Below are 24735 nucleotides of genomic sequence, written 5' to 3'. Positions count from 1 at the left end.
CACTGGTTATAAACAAGAGAAGAAATCATGTGAACCTTTTGGTGTTATTTTCTTTCTTGCGAAATGATTTTAGGGAAAAAAGAAGATAACAGGAAAAAAAATTGATAGAAGAGACAAAGCAGAAAAACATCACTTCTCACTTTTTAAAATATATACACTATAGTCTCTGATTCTGTATTATAGGATCTGTGGGATCCTTTCATTTTACTGTCATTGATAAACTCAGTGTGGCCAAAAAAAAAAAAAAGCGCTCCAGAAGACCAGGGCTTTCTGTTCATAAACTGCAGATTTTATCATATTAGAGAAGCAAGTAAAATTCGGTTGGAGAGTCTGAAAGGTACTTGGTATTCTTGGGCTAGACAGTGAGGTAAAGCCAAAAACAGAGAGGGGGCTTGGAGACAGCTGTAGTTACACTGGATATTTACTTTGGGATGATCCTAATGTCTTCTGCAGCCCACACTTTTAGACCAGTGGCATGGAAAGTGTCCTAGTCTAGAAACAGGAGTTGCCAAAGCCTTTCATCATTGTGCAGGGATCTTTGACAACAATTTTAGACTCCTGTCCAGAAAACACTGTAGACTTCAGAAGACCAAGGCTATGAAGGCCAATTTGGTTTGAAAAACTAGTGGAAAAGAAAAACAGTGGGTAGAGAGATGGGAAAAGATAGTGTTTCATCAGCCTCCCTGAGCTGAGTTGGTGTTTAGAGAGATTTAATTAGCTACATGATTATTATTTTTATTTTGTATTTAAAAGAGCCTCACCATTTAAAATAGTATTATGTATTACCTTTGTCACCTATGCCAGTTTATGCCCGTAGCTCCTTTATGTATATACAGTTTATAGATACAACGACACATGCCTTAGATTGGCACTGTTTCTTGCTCCAAATGTACCTGTCTGTATCCTCAGAAAGGAAGCTCAGGTAGGGGGAAGGGGAGCTGGAGAGGGAAGTTCAGCATCTTTGGCTCCTCCTGAGTCACATTCCAGAGTAGCTTTCTTTGGGATTTTAAAATACAATAAAATCAAACAATATTAAAACATACACATACGAAAACACAAGACCTATATACATATTCTAAATATAAGGGAAGATAAAGATTTTTTATGGGGGGTAATTATTTTTTGTTGTTTTTTTAAATCATTTCTTTTATTTGTTCTTCTGTTGTTTCTAACTTTATTAAGAGAACCCCTTCATGAAAATTGTCAAAAATGAACCATTAAAGGTAGATGTATTATGCATTTGATCATGAATTTCCACCAAAGCATCCTTTAAATACAAGACTCAATGTTCATAAGAACTAAAGACATTTCTTGCATGTATTTCCAGTAATCATTCTGTAAGGATCTTGAATTAAACAGCATTGTAATCAGTATTTTGGTTCAATGTCCCGGAAAATACTTTTTTTGTTTTAACCATTCATTTGTTCATGCAGCAAATGTTTACAGAGTCTGTGCTGCATGCTGGTCACTCTTTTCTGCTGCTCTGGGCACAGCAGTGACACCCTAGTTCCTAACTCTAATCCTAAACCCTAACCCTAAACCCAAACCCTAACCCTACCCTACTGGAGCTTACATTCTAGTAGGGGAGAAAAATAGAAACCAGCACATATGCAATGAAGTTTAAAAAAAAAAAAATAAGGGTGTAGAATGGGCACATAGTCAAAAGTGTCTCACTCAAGGGACAAGCTCTGGAAAGAGATTCGAATAACGTGATCAACCCTTCGTGAATTCTGGGGCAAAACTGTAGCACAGAGAGGTTCTAACATAGAACTGAGCTCAGAGCACTCAGGAGGAAGGTGGGTTAGAGATGGAAGATTTTCTATGCTAGTTCTTATAAATAGACCACGGAACAGACCTTCCTAAATAGTAACTACTTTCCTCTCTACTTCTAAATTACACAGTGTGTGTAGCTGGTTTGAACTTCTTTGATTCTAATGCGTTGTTGATTTCCTTTCCAAAATATCTAATAAATTGAAGTCCCTGAGTTTGTTACAGCGCTCTTGTAATCTCCTAGGAAATAATGAACCACAGTACCAAACTCCGATTCAATGTACCAAAACAGCAATGCATGGAATGGTTCCTTATGACCTGAGTAAATGGAGTGTGCATCGTTAGGCACACAGCTTACTTTCAGAAAGTGACTTAGGCTTTGAGGAGAATCATGCTCAGCATGTCATTTTCGATGTTATTGTATAACAGAGGAAAATACGGCAAGGGGAAAGTATTAGTGGACGTAAAATACATTGCTAATAGCATCTGTGCTATTATTTGCCTTTTATACGAATAAAGGTCTGAAGTGATCCTTTCTTTGAATCGCATAGTGAACTTCTAGGTTATGATGGGGAAAAATGAGTGTTTACAAATGTATACATTTTTAATAATTTTTCTTTCAAGGATCTAAACCATGTTTTGTATTTTTTTTAAGGTGAGGGCCGTTCTTATCCGTAGCATTTTTCATTCAATCTAAATGACAGATGTTTGTTTTGAGAAAGTGAAATTAAGATCGACCCAAAAGGCAAATACACCTCTTGGGTATATCTGTTTGGGAGATCCGACTTGCAGGGTGACCATTCATTCTCCACATGTCCTGTTCTAGGAACATACGTGATGACAGTCACCGCTATAGATGCTGATGATCCAAATGCCCTAAACGGAATGCTGAGGTACAGAATCCTGTCCCAGGCTCCAAGCACCCCTTCGCCCAACATGTTTACAATCAACAATGAGACGGGTGATATTATCACAGTGGCAGCTGGACTTGATAGAGAAGTAAGCCAACCAAAAACTATCTGAATTCGTTTTTAATCTTAAGGGTATACAGTATCCCATGCAGTTTATCTCCAGGTAATCAGACGTCGACAGTATCATTCAATATCAATTTTTCAAAAAGAAATCTTGTTGTGCTGTTTTGACCAGACTCAAGTTGGTTAAGTGATGTGTGCATACTGGATAGATCGTGCTGGCCCGTGTACTATTTAGTGCGTAATCAACCAAGTCAATTAGATGTATCTGGTACCTAATTTTTAAAATCCTTGCCATTTTCTCAGTTTTCCCTTACAGTCAAAGGTTTTTGTGAGCAATTAAACTAAAAACCATGAACAAATAATGTGTGTATACATTTAGGATAATTTTTAATAGCCCTATTGTTTTCAAGATTTGTGTATTTGTTTTGCGGGTGGGGGCGGGGAGGGGCATAGGAAGATGGAGAGTGAGTCTCAAGCAGTCTCCATTCTGTGCATGAAGCCCCACATGGGGCTCGATCCCCCAACCTGGAGGTCGTGACCTGAGTCGAAACTGAGAGTCAAGTGTTTAAACGACTGCACCACCCAGGCGCCCAACAGTCATATATTTAAGAGGCTACAAATAACGTGTGTGCTGAGGTATTGTGTAGCTTTTCTGGATAGCCTGGTTTAGTAAAAAGAGATTATCTCCTTTATTAGAACTTGCCCCTTAACTCTAAAATTGACTTACTTAACAAGTTTGAAGACCAGCAATGGCATTAATTCTACTGACAAGCCATTAAAGGTATAAATGGAGAAAAACAGACTTCTGGCATGATTTTTGTTGAAAAGGCATAAAATGTTAACAGCATTGAAATACCATGTAGTGTCACAGTCTGAAAGGGGATGGGCTTTTCTTAATTCCCAATGCTCATCTCACTGTGACAGACCTCAACCCACATTCCTTCCACCAGGAATGATTTGCACCTTCTTCTTGTTCTTGAACCTTCCATTTCTTCATGTCTCAATTTAATCTGCACTTCTATCCTTTCCACAAAACCCCGCTCCTAATGAATCTTTTACACTCTTTCTCTATGCTGTTCTGGCCATTTTCTTAAGAGATTCTCAAGGTCATTATTGACCATCAGTAATCATATGTGAGTGAATTATCAAAGTACTTAACTCATAGACATTTGTGCTTTGTAGGTTTCTGGCCAAGCCCACTTTTACAGTAATGAGAACTCAGATTATGTATGTCAAAAGGAAACATTATGCTTACCATAATAAATATTATTGACAAGGATTTCAGGAGTTGGTTTTTATGACGTTTTATTTGCCTCAATAGAATTCACTTGAATTGGATCGAAGAAAACATTACTATTGCAATTAATTATATACGCGAGATAGTGCTAAAAGCGCTTTAATGAAGTAGTATGAACAAATAAAGTTTACTTTATTCACAACTAAACTGAGCTGAGAGCCTTACTTAGGAGTTAGATGTACACCTAGAATATTGTACCTATTAACTTCCAGGTGTGACCGATTCTTTTTCCAGGAATAATCCGTGCTGGAGATAGTTGAAATTTAGTATTTGTGGTAGTGCTTTTGTTCCATGATCCTTGGAACATGTGTGTCTTTTCACCTCTTCCAATATTGTATAATTCACAATTCCTAATGCCAGTGAGCTCAGCATGTGTGCATAGTTCGTTTGAGAATAGGAGATTTTTTTTTTTTTTAAGATTTATTTATTTATTTATTTGACAGAGATCACAAGTAGACAGAGAGAGAAAGAGGAGGAAGCAGGCTCCCTGCAAAGTAGGGAGCCTGAGGTGGGGCTCGATCCCAGGACCCTGGAATCATGACCTGAGCCTTTAGAGGCTTTAACCCACTGAGCCACCGAGGTGCCCCCAAGAATAGAGGGTATTTTTTAACGTTCTCCCCTGAATGCCAGGTTGCTCACATACTGTGGAGGTATATAACTCATCCCCCAATAGGAATACTTCTCTCTCCTTCACACGGTCCTCGTGAGATACAGAAATGGGGCTTCATCATGTTTGCACACCGCGGTATTCTTATCGCATCGAGCCGGGCTGTTTGATGACAAGGAAGAGGCACTGAGAATTAAAGGTCGTTTTACGCCCACAGACCGGCCATATTTAAAAACCAGAAGGACTGCATTTAGTTCAGCGGATGAAAGCCTGACGTCGTACCCTAATCGTGGTTAGGTCTATTTCGCAGTGGACGGAAGCCACCGTGCCCCACATGAAACGAATGTGGGAATGGATTAGAAACGATAGAATCGTGTGTGAGAAATAGCTTCTTGACAGTGAAATTATTAAACACAACAATGAGTTACCAGAGAAAATTACAGAAAACCTTCCTTTTCTGAAAGTCATTTAACGGGGAAAAAAATGTATCTATCTCGGATGGTTTATGGTAATTCTGCCTGAGGCCAGGGATAAATTACTCTGGCTTCCTCAGGCCTGGTGCAGGCCTGAGTTTCTTTTATTTCTATTAGAATTCACAGTTTTCTCTCTGTCAGAAGTAATTTCAGTTGTCGTTCTCCCAGGATATATGACACCTATAAGTGACTGAACTCCTAATCGCTGAAATCCTTACTGAGATTCGGTTTTTTATTCTACTTTAATCTGTGGGTTTAAAAAAATAACATTTCTTCAGGTTGCTTTAACTTGGCTGTGCTTCTTCCTGGCACTTTCTTTTCTCTACCCCTTTCTCTTGGTGTCTATCACCTGCCCTTTTTTGGCTAACACTACTGATGACTAGCCCTCTGCTTCAGTGGGTGTAAATCCTGGGACTGCCTGCTATGGGCTATTTGACCTTCACTGTATTAACCTGAAACCTTAGTTCCCACATCTGTGATTGGGGATAAAAATATTACCTCCCTCATGGGATGGTTGTAAGGGTGAGGTAACACAAGGCATAACGCATTCAGCACTGTGCCCAATAAATATTAGCTATTGTTTTCCCTTGTTACCATCATAAATCCAGCCTGGGCATACTGGGTGAGCGCTATCATTTTGGCTCCTCCTACATCACCCGACATTCTATCATGGCAAAGATAGAATGATACTTCCTGTTTTCCACGTCTACTGATCCTTTCCGTTGCGCTCTCTGCTTCATGTTCTGCGTTCCACTGTGTTGGTTTCTCTTCCCTACAGGTTGCCTTCTAAAACCCAATAGTAGCTTCATAATCTGTAAACATGCTGAGTCTCCCCTGTGGTAAAATGACTCCCCACCACCACTAGGATGACATCAGAGCTCTGTAACATGGCGCTCCAAACCCTCTATGATACTGGTCCCAAAGCCTTCTTTGGTCTAACCTCCTGGGGTTCCTTGCCTCCTCTTGAGGAGCAAATGATGTCCAACACTCATACAATCACACACAACTCCTTGTACAAATCTTCTGTTCCTGTGATTTCCTCTGCCTGAAGAGCTCCTTTCCTACCTCTTTAGAGCAGGGGGACTCTGAGAGCCAGTCCCCAACTGCTCCCTGAGCACCCCTATTAGTCTCTGTATTCCCTGAGATGGGCAGAGACTATGTCACATAGACATTATATCTGCCTTCTTGTTCTCAGTATTTGGTGAGGCTCATGTGCTCTTTTTTACCCTGAATAGGAACCCTGAAGAAATGTTCACGTTATGTGATTTTCTCCTTGTTTTCCACACAGAGTCCTTGAAAGGACAGCCCACACTCTTGCTCAGTTCCCATTCCTTCCTCATCTTGACGTTTGGCTTTCTGTCTGCCTGCCCCACTCAGGATGCACATATGTCATGCACATATTCTCACTTAATGGAGGGCACTCATGTAGTGGAGCAATTAATGGTATAGACTCTGGAGTCACAGAGACCTGGGTTCAAATCCTGCTTCTCCTACTTATGGCTGGGTGTCATTGAGCAAGCTTCCCTGCCTCCCTAAGCTTTGGTTTCCTTATCTGGAAAATGAGGATTGAAAAAAAAAAATCCACCTGCCTTACAGGTAATTGTGAGGACTGAATATGATAATGTATACTGCTTAGCAGTACGTCTGGCATGTAGTTAGGACTTAGTCTAAAAAAATGTTCTTTTTCTTTCTTTCTTTCTTTTTTTTAAAGATTTTATTCATTTATTTGACAGACAGAGATCACAAGTAGGCAGAGAGGCAGGCAGAGAGAGAGAGAGGAGGAAGCAGGCTCTCTGCGGAGCAGACAGCCCGATGCGGGGCTCGATCCCAGGACCCTGGGATCATGACCTGAGCCGAAGGCAGAGGCTTTAACCCACTGAGCCACCCAGGCGCCCCTATTTTTTTTTTCTTATCAAGCCCCCAGAAACTTGTCAGCATACAGTAAGCATTCAAAAAAAAAAAAAAAAGAATTTAGACTCCAGAAACACAAGGTAGATGGTACTATCAGCTCCATTTCACAGGTGAAGGAACTAGGACTTCGCCTTTAAGAATTTCGAACAGGATCAAAAACCTGTACTTATAAGTTCTCTTGACATTATTATTTAATTGTCCATCCCCTAACTCAGTGCATATAAAAGCAATCCATCATCACCCTCAATCTGTGAGTCCTGATCAATTTCCCATTTCATGTGACCAGTACCACCACCCCAGTCTCCCCAAGATCACAGTCTTCCTACCTTTACCATACACTGCCATCCATCCACCAATAAATTTAGTGATCGGTTTCATTTCAGTTTACCTCCAAAATGTCTTTTGCATTCATTCTTTGCCCCAGACTCTGATGACTGGTTTGCATGCCCAATTGAAGTCCGTGCATCACACCTTCCAACTCTTACTACAGATGCTTTGTACGTCTGCTCCTGTGATCCTTTAATGGCTTCCTCCATCACTTAAGGGTATCAAGGCCATCTCTGGGGTTACTCATTATTTTATCCAAGTAAATACTACATCACCCGACATCTAGTAGACATTCACGAAATGTGTGTCAACTGAATGAATGACCGCTATTCTCACTTCTTCATTCACTCATATCACTTTAGTTCAGTGTTTCAAAGTGTGGTGCCCAGGTGTGATGATTTTTATTGATACATGGAGGGATGCCTCTAGAGAAAACTGGAGACCACAAGTCTTCAGATGCTACTCCATCAGGTAGAGACTGCCAGAGTGCAAGGATTATATTGTATTTATTTTTACAGTTATATTTATGGGAGGTGATGCTGGTCTTCTATTTATGATAATTTAACAATAAATTAAGTTTCTTAAAAGGGAGTGAATGTCAAGATTAATGTTAAGTGACTCATGGTATAGAAATATGAGGATATGGCAGCATTGGGAAGATGATGTATGAATCACTGTAGTTTGGGAAACTGAGCTAGTTTTTACTCCCAGTATATGATTTAATGAGTAAATAACAGCTGCCATGTAAATAAGATGGTGGTTTTTTTCCCCCCAAACCTGGAAGGATTTCTGTAGTGTAAGACAAGGCCCAGGATTTCTCTCCCATTCACCCATCCAACCACCAAGTCAAAAGCATTTATCACTTGCTTACTCTGTTCAGACATTAGGCTGTATACCAATGACACAAACATTGACAAGGCAGGGGCCTGAGAAGGGGTATGTGTTTATGTCTACATAACCAGGAGGTTATGGACGGGGAGTAGCCATATAAACTAGAAACAGTGATAGAGGTGTATACATGACAGTCCAACAGCTCTGCCTCCAGGACTGTCTGAAGTCATCTCTGAGGTGGCTTTTCCGTTTTGTATTTGCCAGGCTCAGGGTGACGGGAAGGGGACTGAAGCCCAGAGTTTCTCAACTGTGGCACTATTGACATATTGGATTGGATAAATGTTTTTTGTGGGGGCCTGTCCTGTATATCATAGAATGTTTAGTAGGATCTCTTGCCTTTATGGCCATCCATTAGATGTCAGTAACAGCCCCCAACTGTGACAACCAAAAATGTCCCAAAGAATGAAAAGTCTCCTTGGCGGGGGAGGGGCAAAATTACCTCCATTGAGAACCACCATTCTACCCTGAGGGAAATACGGAAGGCAGTGGTGTAGGGTCACAACAGGCATTTGAAAGTAAAATACAAAGAACTGAAGGTGTAGAATAAGTGGATGAAGGCTGATACATAACTTTGATAAGTTAAATAGATGAGTCACAGGGAGAGTAGGATTGATAGCAAACAGTTGAGTCGAGGTTTTACCCACCTAGAAGAGGAAGTAAGGAAACATTTTTAAGCAAAGTCCCCTTGATCAGATGTGGGATTGAGGATGGGAAGTCAAATTATTATGGAATCTAAATGTCAGTCATCTAGAACCAGATGCCCAGGGTCTAAATTAGGCAAGCAGCCCTAAATAGTTTGGTTGTCTAAAACAGGCTGTCGTGTCTTTCTTACTAAATGTAAGAGCATTTTACCAACCAAGCATTTGAAAATGGAGATCATATTATTTACCAAGTTGGATTTTTTTTTTTTTTGAAGAGACTTTGTATTTTAGAAATAACAATGTTCTTTTGTACCTTAAAGATTCTAAGACTAATTTAAAGTGGTAGGAAATTTCACATATTAGGTACTGATCCCAGTATTTCATCTCAGTGGAAAATTGTATATATTGTGCTTATATAATTTTAAAGTAGATATTATAATTTAAAGAGCAGACATTGTTAGCTCTATTTCCATACAATATCTGTGGGGTTTTTGTTTTTTTTTTTATCTTCTTTAACAACAACAGTAAGAAAAACCTCTTCCTTTTTTTGAAAATGTTCATCTGCTTCTTTGAATAGCAGCTAACAGAAATGGCATTTCAAAGTCATAACAAATTTTTGTTTTCATGATTTTCAGCTGGGAAGCTGAACTGAGTGCCCTATAAAATTCTCTCACTAACCATGAGAACATTAAGCTGAAATGACACTTGATTGGGAAAGGAAATCACTGAGAAATATTTTAGCCTATGTAAGCATTATGGTGAGGTGTTATGGGTTAAGAAAAAATATAAACAGCTCAGCTAGCACTGTTCCTTTTTTTGTTTTTTTTTAATTTGAATAAATGGTATTTTCTTTTTTAGGAAGACAAATAAATAACTGCTAGAGTTTAGCATTTGGGTGGACAGGAGACTTAAAATCAGATGTGTGGGGTTTGGCTTTTTCTCCTACCCGTTTCTTCTTCCTTGCCCTTCCCACTAACAACTAAATCAAAAGTTACAATTTGTGTCTGTTCTAGCCAAGCTCCAGAAATCCCTTAAGAATGGCCATTCATAATGTTACTTATATTTAGAATCAAGGAAAACTGTACTTTGCCGTGACAGTTTATTTTTGTATGAAGAAGTGAGTTTTGTTGTTGAGAAAGCTTTAACATTTATGAAAAAAAATCTATATTTTTTATCTGTGCCAATTTCCACAGAGATTTCCAATGATTTTAGAAAATCATTTTGGTTAAGTTGTCCTAATATAAAGTGTATTTGTCAGTTAGTACTATAGACTTCTCAGACAGTCTCCAGATATTCTCTTAGATAGAGTGCAGCTTAATTTGGCTCCCCCTTTTAAAAATTCAGTTCGGATGGTGCACCTGGGTGGCTCAGTCCATCAGGTGTCTGACACTTGGTTTTGGCTCAGGTTAGGATCTCAGGGTCATGAGATCAAGCCCCGTATCAGGGTCTGAGCTCCGCTCAGAGTCTGCTTGAGATTGTCTTTCTCTTCCTCACCCCCTCCCTGCTTCTCTCCCTGCTAGCTCTCTCTTAAATAAACTAATAAATAACTAATTTAAAAAATTCAATTGGAATTTAAAAGTAGTGATACCTGTTTGGTAATGAATAATGACTGTCTATATCCAGATGTATCTGTGTCCCTCATAGGTATATGGGCATAAGGAGCATTAGGCCAAAATGGAAATCTTTTGAGTGTACAAATATTAAGCACTACTGTGTTCCTTAGTTACGAATAAAGACATAAACATAAACCCTATAATTGGGTTTTAACTTCACTTAAGAATATATCTCTGCATAGTTAGTTGTAAATTGTATGTACTGGTGGAAAGTAGGAGAAAATACTCTATAATCCTGTTGTAATAGAACATATATGAGACCATCTTAAAAGAAAGCATAATCTGTAAAATGAAATCTGTGAAATGAAAATGTAAAATGAAATGTGTGTATATACACACACACACAATCAAGATTTTTCATTGTCTGGAGTATTCTAAACTGGGTAGAAACTAACATATGAGAAAGTAAACACAAACCAAGTGACTTGAACGCTTGATCACAGTGTTGTGAAGGGGGGAGTTTGAGATCAGATGGAAGTGTCAGCTTCCCTGTGAATTTCACACATCTGCAATGTGATCTTTTCCGCAAGTAAAGGTGAAAATATACAGTCGCCTCTCTCCAGACAGAAACCAGGTCTTTGCTTCTCAAGCTAAAGTCGGCTCCACTTGGGAACTTTCAAGCAATGTTAATCAGAATGAATGATGCTGAGCTTTCTGTGTGTAATAAAGAGCTACTTACAAAACAACTGCTGTGTCTTCTTGAGGAATTAGTTTCATCTAAGATGTGATATTTTTGTCTTTTTAGAAAGTGCAACAGTATACATTAATCATTCAAGCTACAGACATGGAAGGCAATCCTACATATGGCCTTTCAAACACGGCTACGGCTGTCATCACGGTGACAGATGTCAATGACAATCCTCCAGAGTTTACTGCCATGACAGTAAGTACAGACTGTCACTCAGAGAATTTAGGTCTGTGGTCCATTACTGAGAAGTTTTGTCATGAATAATAAATGCATTAAATAGAGGTAGAATTTGCTTTTCCTCATCGTAGACTGGCTACTCTCTCAGACGTTTGCTGTCACCAGGACTTTTAAATGAGGCGCCTAAGTAATTTGTTTTCTCCAAGTCTCCCAGGTCCACTGATGAAGTTGTTAAAATATGCCACCTGGAAGAAATGGCCTAAAAATATTTTGTGCTGTTATAACAGAAAATTTATAAATATTTTCAGGTGTAGGAAACTGAACGGATATTACATGACTGATTTATGCCACTTTGTCTAGCATATAGATACATTATCTCTTGAGGAAAATTATTTCCCTCCGACAAGTCCTTTTCTCCAGCCCTGAATTAATCACCCAGATACTCACAAATGGATACTAATTTTAATATTAATGAAACTATAACATCATTTGGAAGAAATTTTGACTGCTGAGAAAAGTGATAGTATTTTTAAAAGTTAAACATAAATGCTGTGATTACGTGTATTAGCGATTTCCTCATTTAGTGTGGGTAATAAAGATTTAATGGAGCAGTAAAATCAGGGCAGTGTGGTCATCAAGACGTCCTGTCCTTCACCGGTCCATGTCGCTCCTCTCGACCGAGGTTTTTTTTTTCTTGCAGTTCTATGGTGAAGTCCCTGAAAACAGGGTAGATGTCATAGTGGCGAATCTAACCGTGACGGACAAGGATCAGCCCCACACGCCGGCCTGGAATGCCGTGTACAGGATAAGCGGCGGGGATCCTACGGGGCGCTTTGCCATTCAGACGGACCCAAACAGCAATGACGGCCTGGTCACCGTCGTCAAAGTAAGTGCCCTTGGGCCACTCATCTCTCTGACCGGCAGCCTGCATCGACCAGTACGTGCTCCCTAGCCTGTAGTTCCCTTTTGAATTTTAGGTTCCCCCCCACCGCCGCTTCAGACAGCTTTAAATCTGGAATTAATATATTTTGGGGAGGCCCCATTTGTTTTTCGGTGTTTTTTGGTTCAGTTTACGTGGAGGCTACCTTGAGGCCAACATAGATATTCTCACCTTGTCTCTGGGAGACAGTTGTGTTTCAATCGTTTTGGACAATTGTAATATTCTGAAGACAGGACTGTCCTCCACAGTGTTGACTGTAGGTGTAGTTAGATGTGTTCGTGGTACGGCACATCCTCAAGTATTGGGGGGGTCCTTTTTTAATTTAAATTGAATTAATTAACATATAGTATAGTATTAGTTTCAGAGGTGGAGTTCAGTGATCCATCAGAGGCATAGAACACCCAGTGTTCTTTCCATCAAGGGCGCCCTTAATGCCCACCCCCCAGGTACCCCTTTCTCCTACCCGCCTCCCCTCCAGCACCTGCAGTTTGTTCCTTATGCTTAAGAGTCTCTTCTTAGTATTTTTAAAATACTGTTTTCTTTATCCTCGGTGTGTTTCTTTCACTAACCAGAATCGTGCCGTGCGTATTGTTCTTTGGTGGCCTTGCTGGACGTGTTCTCAGCCGAGCACACTCCTTTTATCCATGATGTATCCCACAGATCCAGTGTCACTATTTGGGTTGCTTCGTTCTGCTCTTCCACTGAGGCCCACTTTTGTGCACAGACTTGAGCACAGGGGCTGGAATTTGAGGGGAGAAGTGTCCGTCTGTGGTGAAGGCGTGTTGACTTGGCACTAAGCAGGTGGCAGGCCTTGCACACTCACTCGGGCAGGACAGTGACTGGGCTGCGAATTTGGGACCCAGAGGTCGATGGCATCCTGGGTGACAGGAATGTGGGGTTTTGCTTTTAACTTTTGTTTTTCTGGGAGACTCTATCTCTCCTCCTCTTCTAAATGAAAGCCTTGCAGGATGGAGTATTCTTGGCTCTAGATTTTTTCCTGTCAGCTGTGGGAATTTATCATGCCACTTTCTTCTGGCCTGTAGAGTTTCTGTTGAAAAAGCCACTGATCACCACATGGGGTTTCTCTTGTATGTCACTGCTTTCCTTTCTCTTGCTGCTTTTAAAATTCTCTCATTATCACTACTTTCGGCCACCTTATTTACTTTGTGTCTTCGTGCAGACCGCTCTGGGTTGGTTTTGTTGGAGGCTTCTCTGCGCCTCCTGGATCTGGATTTCTCTTTCCTTCCCCAGATTCAGAAAGTTCTTAATATTCTTTCTTCAGACAAAACTGCCCCCTTTTCTCACTTTTCTCATTCTGGGATCCCTATCATGCGAATTCTACGCTTGATAGTGTTGCTGAGTTCCCTAGGTCTGTTCTCATTCTTTGTATTGTTGTTCCCCTCTCATCTGCTCAGCTTGATTACTTTCCAAGACCCTGTCCTCTAGGTGGCTGATCCATTCTTCTACTTCCTCTTGTTTGCTATTTATTCCAGGTGGTCTATTTTTATTTCCATTTGGTGAGTCCAGTAGCTCTATTGGTTCTTTAAAGGCTGCTCTCTCTTGGTGGGGGCTCTCGTGGAGGTTCTGCACTCCTTTCTCAATTCCAGTGGAAGATCTTTATGAACATTACTTTAAATTCAGTATCAGACATGTCTCTTATCTCCATTTTGCTTAGGTCTCTTGCTGTGATTTGTGTCTGTTCTTTCATCTGGGACATACTCCTCTGTATCCTCATTCTGTCTATTGCTGGGTCTGTTTCTCTGTGTTAGGAAAGTCAGTGACGTCTCCCTCACTTAGAAGTAGTGGCTTAATGATGAAGAGGTCCCACAATGCAATGCCCCCTTTTCCCCAGAACCTGGCACTTCAGGGGTGTCTCCTAGGTGTACTGCCCCAGGGGTGTCCTACCGTTGTGGTGGACCTATGTTTGCTTTCATCCTGCCTGTGATGGCTCTCTGCCTGTTGTGGGCAGAGTCTGGTCCCCATGGTGTTAGTGGGCCAGTCAGAGGCCACACTGGGCTTGAGTTGAGCCAGACCAGGCATTTACCAGAGATGAAGTAGCCCCGAACTGCCGGCACTTTCCCTGTGTTGTCCCCGAGAAGCTTTTGGTGGTGGGTGGGGCCAGCAGGCAGACTGGCATGTGGTTGTCCTCCCCTCTCCCCTGGCAGGACTGTCTCTGGAGTGGGTGGCCCTCCTCTGGGCTGCTCACAAACTGTCAGGCTTGTGGCAGTGCTTCGATGGAATTTGCCAAGAGCGATCGGAGGAGGTGGGTCTGCTTCGCTGTGGCCTCTTGTCTATGTCAGGCCTCAGAAAGTCAGTTCTCCCACCTACCTGTTTGCTTTCCGGGTTATCTATGCTGATGGGGGTGCTCTCCAGGCAACCACGCTGCAAGAGCTGAGCCCGGGATCCTCCTCCTCTGCCATCTTCCCAGCAGTCTTTGCATCCTGAAGTATCAATCACCGATTGATAGCTCTTAGGAAGGATGCTGCACACCTATTATTCTCAAGGTGCCCTTTGAGTATTGACTCAGAGGACAAACCCAAAATCATCACAAAAGTAAAAGGGGATGAGTCGGGACAAACAGTGCCTGCGTTTTGGAAAATATTGTGAATTTATACTCCTGTTTTTAAATGCTATATTCAAGACTTTAAAAAATTAGTTCTTTTGATCTTTAATTGTCAAAAACAAAACAAAACAAACACTGAGTGCTGGAAGTAAGGGGATGTTAACTTCACGTGTAATAAATACATAGCTTAGAGCTAATGAAATCACTGAAAGAATTCTATTCTATTTTCTTCCTTTCTTTTTTCTATTTTATTTTCTGGCTTCTATACTGTCTTATTTAAAATAGTTGAGAAAGGGAAGTTGAATTGGTGATTTTAGAGTGAGAGAAAAAGAAACTCTGTGTTTGAAGGTTTTAAGGAGTGGTCTAGGGTAGGAAACTAATAATGGGACATTTTCATTAGCTTTGCTCCTAATCCTTCCTAGACCAACTTTAAGGGCAGGAGAGATCGCTAAGTTCTTTTTTTTCCCTCAAATTCTTATGGCACAATAATTTGTAATCTGCACCCACACTAGAAGGTGATTAGGGGAAATCAAGGGTAAAATAAAAGTCCAGTCTGATCACTTGACCCCTGGTAACTTCTCTGTTGACAGTAGGATTCAGTGGAAATTTGGAAGTTAATATTTACACTATGAGTTATTTCTGCATTGCCTTTACCTAAAGTGTTGTTCTTATATTAGGGATTCTTACAAACTGGTAGAATACCTAAATTTTTGGGGGGAGACAGCCAGAGTTTTAGTTTGCTAAGTAAAGGAATAAGAAAAAAACAAGAAAAAGCCCTTCCACCTACAAATACTGTTATTTTTTCATAAGTGTATGTACATGTCTGTACTTTAAAATGTATTTCAAATTATGGATGATACTTTTATTTTTTTTTTAGTTTTATGAATGACACTTTTAAATAGAATTAAGTTTTTCTTTTATGAAAAAATTAGATTTTATAGTTTGGGGCTTTATTTTATTTGTTTGTTTTGGCCTTCAGCACAGACGGATGAGGACTAATCTTGATCCCAACGTTTTAGAGTATAATCTAGACATTTGGGTTCTCATTTGACCTCAGACTATTTAGTATTTTTGGTTAATAATGCTGTTCTTAAGAATAACCAAGTTTTAAGATGTTGCTGAATGAATGCAATCAGTGCAATAGTAATATGCATTATTTTGTGAACATAAATCATTGAAGTATCGGAGATTTACAAATCTATTCTACAAACAGGCTCAATTGTGATAAATATTTCAGTCATTGGCCAGTGCTAATGCATGCATTCCAGACATTTGAGAGGAACCTATGGTATAGTGAATGAAAAATTAATGTTTGGGAAATGGAGTTGAAAACTGTAGAATGCAAATATTCTTAGTTCCTGCAAAAATATGGTTTCCTTTCTTTTTCTCAGCCAATTGACTTTGAAACAAATAGGATGTTTGTCCTCACTGTCGCTGCTGAAAATCAAGTGCCATTAGCCAAGGGTATCCAGCATCCACCTCAGTCAACTGCAACAGTGTCTGTCACAGTCATTGATGTGAATGAAAACCCTTACTTTGCCCCAAACCCCAAGATCATTCGCCAAGAAGAGGGCCTTCATGCTGGTACCATGTTAACAACGTTCACCGCTCAGGACCCAGATCGATATATGCAGCAAAATATTAGGTATCAAATGCCACCCGTGGCGTTTTTTAAAAATTTATTTCATGTTCTGTATTGTGCACAAAATTAATCTACCATTTGAATGAGAAATTTGAACTGGAACTAAAACGACTCATTACAGAATTATTTTTAATTCCTTGATGAAGCTTCCTGTCAGGAAGTAGATCAGTGAGTGTATATCAGATAGGAAGTAGAAGAATGGATCTACTCATGTATTATTTGAAGAAAAAAAGATGTTCCTTGCCTCTTTTTTCTCTGCCCCCTTTTATCTCTTCATATTTCATAATAACTTAGCCAGTGCTATTATACCAAACGTTGCAGGAAGTTTTCACTGCAAGTAAATGGGGGACTCTTAGAAGCTATAACATTTCTCTCTTCTCCACACACCAGGAAAAAAAGGAAACTCAAGCCAAAAACAAGATATAAGAGCTAATTATTTTTGCCTCACCTGTACAGTAGTTATAGGGCTGATAAAACATATCTGTAAGACTTCCAACCTCAGCAAAATCTAATTTATCTTTCCTGATGAGGGAGTAGATCATTGGCAGAGTCTACCTACCCCACATTACTCCTCTCCATTGCTGGTGATGATAATTTTTTAAATTAGCTCATAGATAATTTAATCTCTTTCAGAACTGCTGCTAACAGATAATTGCGTGTCTTCTTCATTTCTCTATACATTGATATCAAGATAGATAAATAGCTAACTAGTAGGTGTATTGAACTCCTACAACTTTCACCTTTCAAAACACAGGAAATTTTTTCCAGTCTATATATTGGTTATCTGAGCTTGAAAGGTTCCTCTCCGTGCAGAATAAAAAGGAGTTTATGCTGATAAACCGACTGATACATATCCATCTACTTTATATGATCTCCGACAGTGGCACTCTCTTTGAAGAGTGTAGTTCTGCGTAGTTATTTTTTTAAGTATATTTAAAAAAATAAACTTACTAATGCTTTCATTTTGTAGATACACAAAATTATCTGATCCTGCCAATTGGCTAAAAATAGATCCTGTGAATGGGCAAATAACAACAATCGCTGTTTTGGACAGAGAATCACCAAACGTGAAAAACAATATCTATAATGCTACTTTCCTTGCTTCTGACAATGGTACGTAATTAAATATGGTCACTGTATTACCACATATGTCGTTAAAGAGAGTAGAGCCTCATCATGAATGCATCATCGGGAAATGAGGTTTTCTCTCAAGCTCAATTGTCTGGAAAACTGACCTTTATGAATCTGTGGCCCCTGTGTCTATTTTCCATTTCCGTTGGGTGTTCTCAATGTTCCCTAACTTCTATAATGAATGTTCGCCATGTCCACGGGCCCTCGGTGGTAGCCTCGTGTCGTGACGACAAACCTCTGTAGCTCTTCTGCCCTGTGGCACACTGACTGCTCCTTCCTGCAAGTTGAGTCTAGCCTCGCGCCTCAGTGGCCCAGACACTGGTTCCTGAGGTGATTTTTTTTTTTTTTTTTAAGATTCTTATTTATTTATTTGACAGAGAGAGATCACAAGTAGACAGAGAGGCAGGCAGAGAGAGAGGCAGGGGTGGAGGTAAGGGGAAGCAGGCTTTCTGCAGAGCAGAGAGCCTGATGCAGGGCTCGATGCCAGGATTCTGGGATCATGACCAGAGCGGAAGGCAGAGGCTTTAACCCACTGACCCACCCAGGCACCCCTGGGTGATCTTTTTATATCTGTTATGATCAGTCTGTTTGCTGACATCAGTTGGTCAGTCTCTAGCATTTTTTTCTCTTTGTAATTCTCTGCCTCTATTCTGCCATGCATAGGAAACTCATAATTTCATGCGTAAAGTGAGTGAGTACACAAGTTTTGTATATTAGTTTCAGAACATAAAATCTAGTCCTTTTTTTTATCCCCCTTTCTGGGTCTCTGCCAAATTCTAAATGATTGAGATTAATAGATAGACTTCTTTCTTTCTTTCCTTCTTTCTTTTCTCCCTCCTTCCTTCCTTCTTCTGTCTCTCTCTCTCTCTTTTAGTTATATAAGACAAAAATGACTTCCGTAAACCTGGTGATGGATTTATTTTGCTTTGTCAGCCCTCAGTATGACATGTGTTTAAGAGTACAACCTCTGAAGGTCTGCCTGACCATCTGGACCCAGACTCCAGATCTACTACTTCCTAACTGTGGGATTGGCAGTGAGATTTTAAATATATCCTTTCCTTTTTCTCTTTACTGGGGATAATGGCAGCAGTGCTTAACTCATAGTTAAGGTGTTTTGTACACATAGTTTTTAAACAGTGCCTGACATAAAGACTCGAATAAATGTTTCTGTTAATAGTTTTAAACCTGAGTCACAACCACATTTGAAAATCGTTCAGTCCTAGACTACCAACGTTAGCATCTAATAAAACTAGCAGGCTTCAGTTTGGTGGTCAACATGAGCAGTTTGAAAAACGTGGCTTGTAGATACTTTTGATAAGAACCGTTTCAATGGGCCTTTCTGAATCCTCTATAGTAAGATTCAGTGAGATGATTATTTATCATAAATCTACATGGTGAGAGGGTCAAAGCTATATTTCTTATCCTCTCTAATGTTAGACCTACTGTTCAAATATTTGGAGTTGAAACGTAGTAGGGACAGCTTCTGCCTTTGCACATCAGAGCACAGCATGAGTGTCTGTTTTATGTTCTCACTGCATGTAAGTGGTGGCTTTCTTCTATGAGGGAACTTAAAGCAATATATCTTGCACCATTATGTCGAGATTTAAAGAGCTGTAAAATTATATGTATGGATGTTGGTTGTGCGTTACAACCAGATTTGTCATTCACCAAGGTGGATATTTTTCTAATTGAAAGGGCATTTGACAGGAGAGAGAAGTGGGTGGTTGCGTCTGTATTAGCCTTGATGTTTGACAAGGCACTTGACTTTTAATCGAGGCTGAATGTGAAGCCCTGGTTCTGCTTCTTAATGATGGGGCAAGCTCTTATACTCTCTGTGCCTTCATTTCATTATTGATAAGTTATTTTAGCGGCTTGGCTATTCTCTAAAGTTGTGATGAGAGTCAAATGATATTATGTGTGATCATGAGTGTGAAAGTTCATCAAACTGTGGACTATCACTGAGCTCTTGGTGCTATATTCATTATTAGAATATTGTACGCAGCCACCTCGTCCCCAGCCCTGCGACTTTTATTCTCCCTGCTCCCAGAACCGTCTGTGTTCTTCAGACAGGTCCAAAGAGATTTCTCCTTGTCTCAGCAGTGGATGTGTGCACAGTTCTAATCACATGTTCTTGGGCAGGTCACTGAAGCTTCTGGGTCTCAGATTTAGGATTTTAACATTTTTTTCTATTTCTATTCTATTCTATTCATATAATATAAATTATGTAATTAAATGAAATAAAATAATTACCTCATTATTTATATATAATAATATAATACTGAAAATACATATAATACAGCAGAGGCCAAATGACCAGATTAAAGAATCACAAAAACTAGTAGAGATAGCTTTTAGCGTGGAATGAGAACGGGTTTGGGGTCAGGCAGACCCATCTTGAGTAGTAACCCCACCACTTCCAAGAGTGTGTGACCATGAGCAGCTCACAGAGCTATGGGTTTTCCATCTGTTTAAATCTGCTTTGTAGGATTACAATGAAATAATGTATATAGAGCAGCCTAATTCTTGGTCAAGCAGGTAGTTGGTTGAACCATAAATCCTATTTCTCTTCTCCGTGGCATTCCTTCCCAAGATGAGGTCTATGGGTCTGTGTTACCCATCTGTAGACTGGTTGAATATTTCATAGCTATGTTTGAGCCTTAAAAGCATTCTCACACTTTTTCATGCATGTCCTGGTTCTCCATCCAAAAAATACACAAGGTCTTAAGCCCCATGTTCTGCTTCTCTTGTATTCCCCACAGTGGCTAGAGGAACGTGGTATGCACACGGCCCCATGTAATGGTCAGTGAGGGAAAAGCAGGTGCAGGATTGCACTTTGCAGGGACATGCGTTGTCCCAGTGCTCAGTTGGGCACACCAAAAGGGGCAGCTCAGGGTCATCCTAGAAAGGAAGCAGGAAGTGGCCTTGTTGGAGAAACAGTCTGCTAGGTGCTGTGGTGACTAGATTTTTCCAAGGTTACACAGTGATGAGGGGAAGCGGGCTAGAAGCTTTGAGAATTCCACCGTAATGGAGACTCGAAGGAAAGACCTGTTCAGCATTGTTCTGTGATTTTTCTCCTTTGAAGGAATACCCCCTATGAGCGGAACAGGAACACTGCAGATCTATTTACTTGATATTAATGACAATGCCCCTCAAGTGCTACCTCAAGAGGCAGAGACTTGCGAAACTCCAGACCCCAATTCAATTAACATCACAGCACTTGACTATGACATCGATCCAAATGCTGGACCATTTGCTTTTGATCTTCCTTTGTCTCCAGCGACTATTAAGAGAAATTGGACCATCACTCGGCTGAATGGTAAGAACAGGTTAATTATTTGACGATAGGTGCAGCCGAGAGGTTTTGAAGCCTGATATGAGAAGTTAATTTTAGGTGCTTTATAATATTCTCATTAAATATATTTTAAAAGCTACTTAAAGTTAAGTAAGATGTTAAAAACTCTCACAGCCTAAAAAAATGTCTTCACAGTGTAGCATAGTTGTATTGCTTGATATGTACTCTTAAGTAGTAAATGCACTCTGGAAAATGCTGCGTGTTTTTTTACCGTATGATGTATTAACTACCCACCATACCTCTTCCTTTCTCATGTAGGTGATTTCGCTCAGCTTAATTTGAAGATAAAATTTCTTGAAGCTGGGATTTATGAAGTTCCGATCATAATCACAGATTCGGGGAATCCCCCCAAATCGAATATCTCCATCCTTCGCGTGAAGGTTTGCCAGTGCGACTCCAACGGGGACTGCACCGATGTGGACAGAATCGTGGGCGCAGGGCTGGGCACGGGGGCCATTATTGCCATCCTCCTCTGCATCATTATCCTGCTCAGTAAGTGCTGACATTGTCTCCTAGAGGTTAATTCTTCAACCCCCTAAGATGTTTTGAAAAGTCACTTCTTGCTGTTGCCTTTTGACATCATCTGACAATTCTCTTCGACCTCTGAACGCATTCTGGCCAACGTATATGGGACAGTCAGGTCCCCCGCAGAGTGAGAAAATCCCTGGGGCACTTACATGCTTTAGAGCAAATCTAGCCGACCCACCTCCTCGCCCCTGACCCATTGCAGCCGTTTTCCGATGCTGACGGCTGGGGGGACTGTAGCAAACTCTCTTCATAGAAAAATGTTAGACGGTTCTAAGTGTGAGCTCTTAGCTTATGATTTGAGTATGGATTCATGGCACTTGGTTGATGATTTAGGAAAATAAGTATATTGCTTTCCTTGGCTTGCCTTCGTATAAAGCACAGTCAGCAGCCGACTCCGGTCAGGCAGGGATCAAGGTATTTATTACTGAAGGGTACGTAAAATAGTGAGCGATTGTACTTCATACAGCACGTTTGATAATAGAAGTGATTGCATAGCTCAATAAATTGTCTGTCTTTAGAGCAAGTCTAGATTAAGGAATTGCTCCTTTTTCAGACACTTTGAAATCTTTGGTTCAAGGGAATGCAAGAAATTAACCACTGGAAAGTACTTTAGGAGCCACTTCTAAGCGTGCAGGTTAAAGGGATAAATTGCCGGGGCCCTGTGTTTTATTGTTAAATAGCAGCAGGACTTAGCTTATTGTGCGACCATGCTATGCACCAATCACTTCCTTGAAAATGTTGGCCATTTCTTTTATGTTTTCTCCATTTACAAGTGTTCTGGCAATTTAGAATTCTGTCCCTTTATTCTGAGCAATTACTATAGAAGCCTGGGCATTTTTTACTTCCTGTGTGGAGACTACTTTGACTATAATTTGAAACCTGCATGTTATACTAATAATCCACTTGCTAGATTTAGCCCTGGAACAATGGCAAATGAGATCATGTATCTGGCTTTAAAAGGAGGATATTTACTTTTATGGCCAATAATAAAAATGTGCTCAAATAGGAGTCATTAAATCTCTTGCTTCAGGATGTAAACCGATATCCTCAGATTTGAGAGAGAGAACGCCCTCCTTAGATGTGCCCTTAGGGATATGTTTCAGTTTGAACTAAAATGTGGCATATATGCCAACCTTATCAAGAAAGACTTTGATATGATGGATGATGGTGTGAAGGAGTGACTGTAGCATTTTGAAAGAAAATGAACCGGTGCTCATTTTAACGTCAACCCTCTGGAAAAATCACGGTGCCAGATCTGGCACAAGCGTGTAAAACAGGAAAGCCTAACATTATTTCAGCGCTCAAAACGAATCCCGTCAGCTTCTCAGTGAAACGTTCGTTTTAGTAGGAGAGGGAATGCAGAATAGCACAGGAGAAAAACACCAGCCTTTGGGAGCCAAAAATCCTCAAGACCCAATTGCCAACCCAATTCCAATTTACTACTCGAGTCATCCTAGTAGGCACCTTCCTTCCTTGGGGAGTGCTCTTCCCTCTGAGGGGGACAGGATCTCGATGGCTGACCCACCTCAGTGATACAGCAGTCGCATAACAAGGAACAATTAACTTATTATTGTTTGTTGGTTTAGAATTCACAAACCATTATATTAGGAGTGTCCTATCCTCCAGCAAGCCAAAGTCAGAGACAGACATGGCTATTGTCCCCTGTTAGTAAATGATAAAATGGAGGCGAGGCATTCTGCTAGTGAGTTCCGAGGGACAAGGTTCTGGAACCCAAGGTTTCAGGCTCTGTGTCCTGCGCTCCGGCCCCAGCACAGCCTTCTCTCTCTTCACGGCAGGCCAGAGAGAGGGAACAGACTGAGAAAGGCCTTACATGCTCTTGACCCAGATAATATGTTATTAGTGTGAAAAGCAGTGATTAAAAAGGTCATGTTTTTAAAATTATGACACTTTTTTTTTTTTTTAACTCTTTCTACTTAGTCCTTGTTCTGATGTTTGTGGTATGGATGAAACGCCGGGATAAAGAACGTCAGGCCAAGCAACTTTTAATTGATCCAGAAGATGATGTCAGAGATAATATCTTAAAATACGATGAAGAAGGTGGAGGAGAAGAAGACCAGGTGAGCTATATTTTAAACCTCTGAGATGAAATTTTGCGATCACGTAATTCAAGGGATAGGACAAATGTTAATACACACAAGAAGTAAGGAAATGGTCTCAAGTTTCCTGTTTGTCACTTTATCAAATATTTGGGGGGAATTCTTCCCTAGATGTGCTGCACATTTCTTGATTTTTGTTTTTCAAAGTGCCAAATGTCGTTGTATTTTTTTCTGCAAGAAAATCGTTAACATTGAGGAGCTAGGATTTAAACCCAGTTCCAATTATAGTAATGCTAATAAAAATATTTTTTTATAGTTTTTCTTCTTTGGATATCTAAAGTATAAGTAAAATTAGTTTCTACAAGGGGAAAAGCACTAGATAATTCATTCTACAAACATTTACGAAGCAAGTTCAATATTCTATACACCATTTTGATCACTGAAGATACAGAAGTGGGCAGAGCCAACAAATATCTGCCCTCAAGAGTCTTAAATTCTTGAGAAGTAGTTGAAGTTGGAGACCATATCTAGTTCATCTTTGTATCAGTAGAGTCTTTGATGTTGCCTGTGTCATACATGTGGAAGTTCCCATTTGGCTATAAAATCACGTGAGCTTCTATACCACTGTGTACATAAGGAACTGCATACATGTTCAAGGATGAGGGTGACCAATATGTGGAACACCTAAAGGTGTGTTTGAAAGCAAATTTTAGGTATTGCCATGGCTCACATCTATAATGCCTGTACCACATTCTGCTGGGTGTCATAAAAGCTGGTCTCTCTTAAATCTTCAAAACCCTGTGATATTACACTGTGAGTATCTCCCCTTTTGTGATAGAAAACAAAGCTAAAGTTGACTGGATTCTCATACAGAAGTAAGAAGTGATGGACACAGAGTTTGAATCCAAGTCTGTCTGATGCCACAGCCTAAACTAACCATCCTGAGACCGTACCTCTCGTAATTAGCTGGAAGATACTAATGTAATCTATGAAAAGTCACCATGACAGGTGACTATATTTTAAATACTTTGATAATTATGTTATTTCCAACTTAAAAATACAAACTTCAACACGATAGTCAAAAAAGAACTCAGAATTCTTGGGTCATTTACTGGATTATTATCAGTAAATTCAAATGTACTGTCTTAATTAT

The 24735-nt window shown here is 40.1% G+C and overlaps 1 protein-coding gene across 1 annotated transcript in view; it reads left to right on the top strand.

The window, feature by feature from the left end:
- Nucleotides 1-24735, top strand: part of CDH2 (cadherin 2) — a 212161-nt gene that overhangs the window by 157681 nt on the left and 29745 nt on the right. The window contains exons 7-14 of the mRNA XM_004742872.3: nucleotides 2597-2769; nucleotides 11250-11387; nucleotides 12070-12255; nucleotides 16264-16517; nucleotides 17485-17627; nucleotides 20728-20961; nucleotides 21256-21489; nucleotides 23464-23603. Of these exons, the coding sequence (XP_004742929.1) occupies nucleotides 2597-2769; nucleotides 11250-11387; nucleotides 12070-12255; nucleotides 16264-16517; nucleotides 17485-17627; nucleotides 20728-20961; nucleotides 21256-21489; nucleotides 23464-23603 (1502 nt within the window). The remainder of the gene's footprint in view (nucleotides 1-2596; nucleotides 2770-11249; nucleotides 11388-12069; nucleotides 12256-16263; nucleotides 16518-17484; nucleotides 17628-20727; nucleotides 20962-21255; nucleotides 21490-23463; nucleotides 23604-24735) is intronic.

Source organism: Mustela putorius, unplaced genomic scaffold (genome assembly GCF_011764305.1).
Source record: "Mustela putorius furo isolate JIRA1106 unplaced genomic scaffold, ASM1176430v1.1 tig00003858_pilon_pilon_pilon, whole genome shotgun sequence".
In the NCBI taxonomy this organism is placed as follows: Eukaryota; Metazoa; Chordata; class Mammalia; order Carnivora; family Mustelidae; genus Mustela; species Mustela putorius.
The sequence above is the reverse complement of the archived record's forward strand: the minus strand, read 5'-3'. Positions and strand labels throughout refer to the sequence as shown.